Raw genomic sequence first — 2,500 nt, forward strand, 5'->3', positions numbered from 1 at the left:
ACCAAAGGAGAAGAAAAGGAAGAAGGTGAAGGATGAGGATGAAGACGAGGACTTCAAGCCTGTAAGTTATGAGCAATGGTTCCGCTATCCTTCAAGGAAAGCTATGGACATCCTCACACAATTCTTAAAATTTGCATCTTTCCTTCACTGTCACACACTTATTTTTTCTTTCCTTTTCTTCCCCAGGAAAAGAAGAAAGTTAAAAAGGAAAAGAAAGAGAAGAAGCCTAAGGCAGGAAAAGCTGCAGCAGCTGCTCCAAAGGAAGTTGGATCACCCACCAAGAAGGCCAAGAAAGAGGAGGAGCCTGTGTGGAAGTGGTGAGTCATCTTCGAACATTTGAGCCTCGTAGCAGGATAAAAATTTACACTCATTGTCCTGGTAAAATAAGTATGGCAACAGATTTGAGTGACCTAGTACTAAGTTTTCTTTGTTAAAGAGAAATTTGTGGATGAATGTTTGATTTATTGCCATCTAGCCCCTGTTAAGAAATATCTTTTTAGATTAGTGATTGGTAAGTAAGGAATTTTCCAGTGTAAATATATAGAGTTAAGGAGGCAGACCTATGTACAGTGTGTGAATATAGTAAAAATGTATATTGTGAAAACCACAAACTACAAGAAAGTAGGGGGGGAGAGGTGCTGCTTAGGCACAGTTGAGGCTTTTGAATTTGGCTCCCATAGCCTGTGGTTGAGCAACCTGCCAACAGAGGGCTCTGCTGTTGCTCTAAGATGGCTGCCCCCACAAGACTAGGCTTATGGGGCCAGGGGGCATCTTGGGTTCTCTTACTTGTCATGTTTCCCCTTTCTTCCTGTCTAAGAAATTTCTGACTGGTATTGAGTTATTTGTGGTTAAGAATTTTTGTTTTTTGTTGCTTTTATCTTGGATAAGAAAGGAAAACAGTCAAGATAAATGGAAGTCAAGAGGAATACACAGTGGAACCTATACTATCTCAACAAAACATGTGCAGTGTGTTGTCCTTCATACCTGCCATTTTGGTTAGGGAAGTTACAAAGACAATTAGATATCAGTGTTACTGTGTAAAAAGCAGAACCAGACCCAGAGTTCATTCAGCAAGGAGCACTCCGAAGCTGAGAACGAAGACTGTGCATGGCTATTCAAGGTGGTGGGTATTTAATGTAGAGTGCCTAACAGGTGTGGGATAGTAGTTGCCAGATAATGGCAACTCTAGAATTGGTTAGAGTTACTGAGGGGGAGACACAGAGATAGAGGGAAATGGACACTGCCATCATATAGTGCATATGAAATGGATTTATAAACAACAGCTACAGCTACAGCTACAGCTACAATAGCTTCATAATTACTACAAAAGTATGAAAATATCCATTGTTGTATATCACTGCTCTTAATGTTACATTTTTCAATGTTGACATAAAGTTGTAATAAAAAGGGGTACAGGTGGCTTTCTACCCTGTCTAGGGATTTATTAGAAGCTAGGAAGGTTAGGTTTTGCTTTTTGGGTTTGCATGATACCTTGGTTTAGGGAGTTGCTCTCGGACGGACACGCACGCACACATGCACACATGCAAGCACACGTACGTACACTTACACACACACTCATGCTTACGTACACACACTCACGCATACGTACACACACTCACGCTTACGTACACAAACACACGCTTATGTACACACACACGCACAAGTACACACACACGCACACGAACACACACACATACACGCACACGTACATGTACACACACGCACGCACACGTACACACGCACGCACACGTACACACGCACGCACACGTACACACACGCACGCACACGCACGCACACGCACGCACACGTACACACACGCACGCACACGTACTCACACGCACGCACACGTACACACATGCACGCACACGCACGCACGCACACGCACACACACGCACGCACACGTACACACACGCACTCACACGTACACACACGCACGCACACGTACACACACGCACGCACACGTACACACACGCACGCACACGTACACACACGCACACACACGCACGCACACGTACACACACGCACACACACGCACGCACACGCACACACGCACGCACACGCACACACGCACGCACACGTACACACGCACGCACACGTACACACACGCACGCACACGTACACACGCACGCACACGTACACACACGCACGCACACGTACACACGCACGCACACGTACACACACGCACGCATATGTACACACACGTACACAGACACACACGCACGCACACGTACACAGACACACACGCACGCACACGTACACACACGCACGCACATACACACGTACACGCACATGCACGCACATACACACGTACACGCACACACGCACATACACACGTACACGCACGCACATACACACGTACACGCATACGCACGTACACACGCACGCTTACACACTTGCATGCGTGCGTACACACATCCATCTCGTGTGCATTTATGAAAAGAGTGGTTTAGAAAAATGAGTAACTTATGTATTCATGGATATATTTGACTTGAAAGTGAAT

The 2,500-nt window shown here is 45.9% G+C and overlaps 1 protein-coding gene across 2 annotated transcripts in view; it reads left to right on the forward strand.

Annotated features, from left to right (window-relative positions):
* The window catches only part of Top1 (topoisomerase 1), a gene marked incomplete at its 5' end in the record, with an annotated part of 14,696 nt that overhangs the window by 4,487 nt on the left and 7,709 nt on the right, over nt 1-2,500 (forward strand). For both annotated transcript variants that reach the window (XM_070118013.1, XM_070118014.1), the window contains 2 exon segments: nt 1-61; nt 187-317. The exon segment at nt 1-61 is cut by the window's left edge and continues 80 nt beyond it. In XM_070118013.1, coding sequence (XP_069974114.1) covers nt 1-61; nt 187-317 — 192 coding nt within the window.

This window comes from Penaeus vannamei, chromosome 41, assembly GCF_042767895.1.
Source record: "Penaeus vannamei isolate JL-2024 chromosome 41, ASM4276789v1, whole genome shotgun sequence".
Taxonomy (NCBI): Eukaryota; Metazoa; Arthropoda; class Malacostraca; order Decapoda; family Penaeidae; genus Penaeus; species Penaeus vannamei.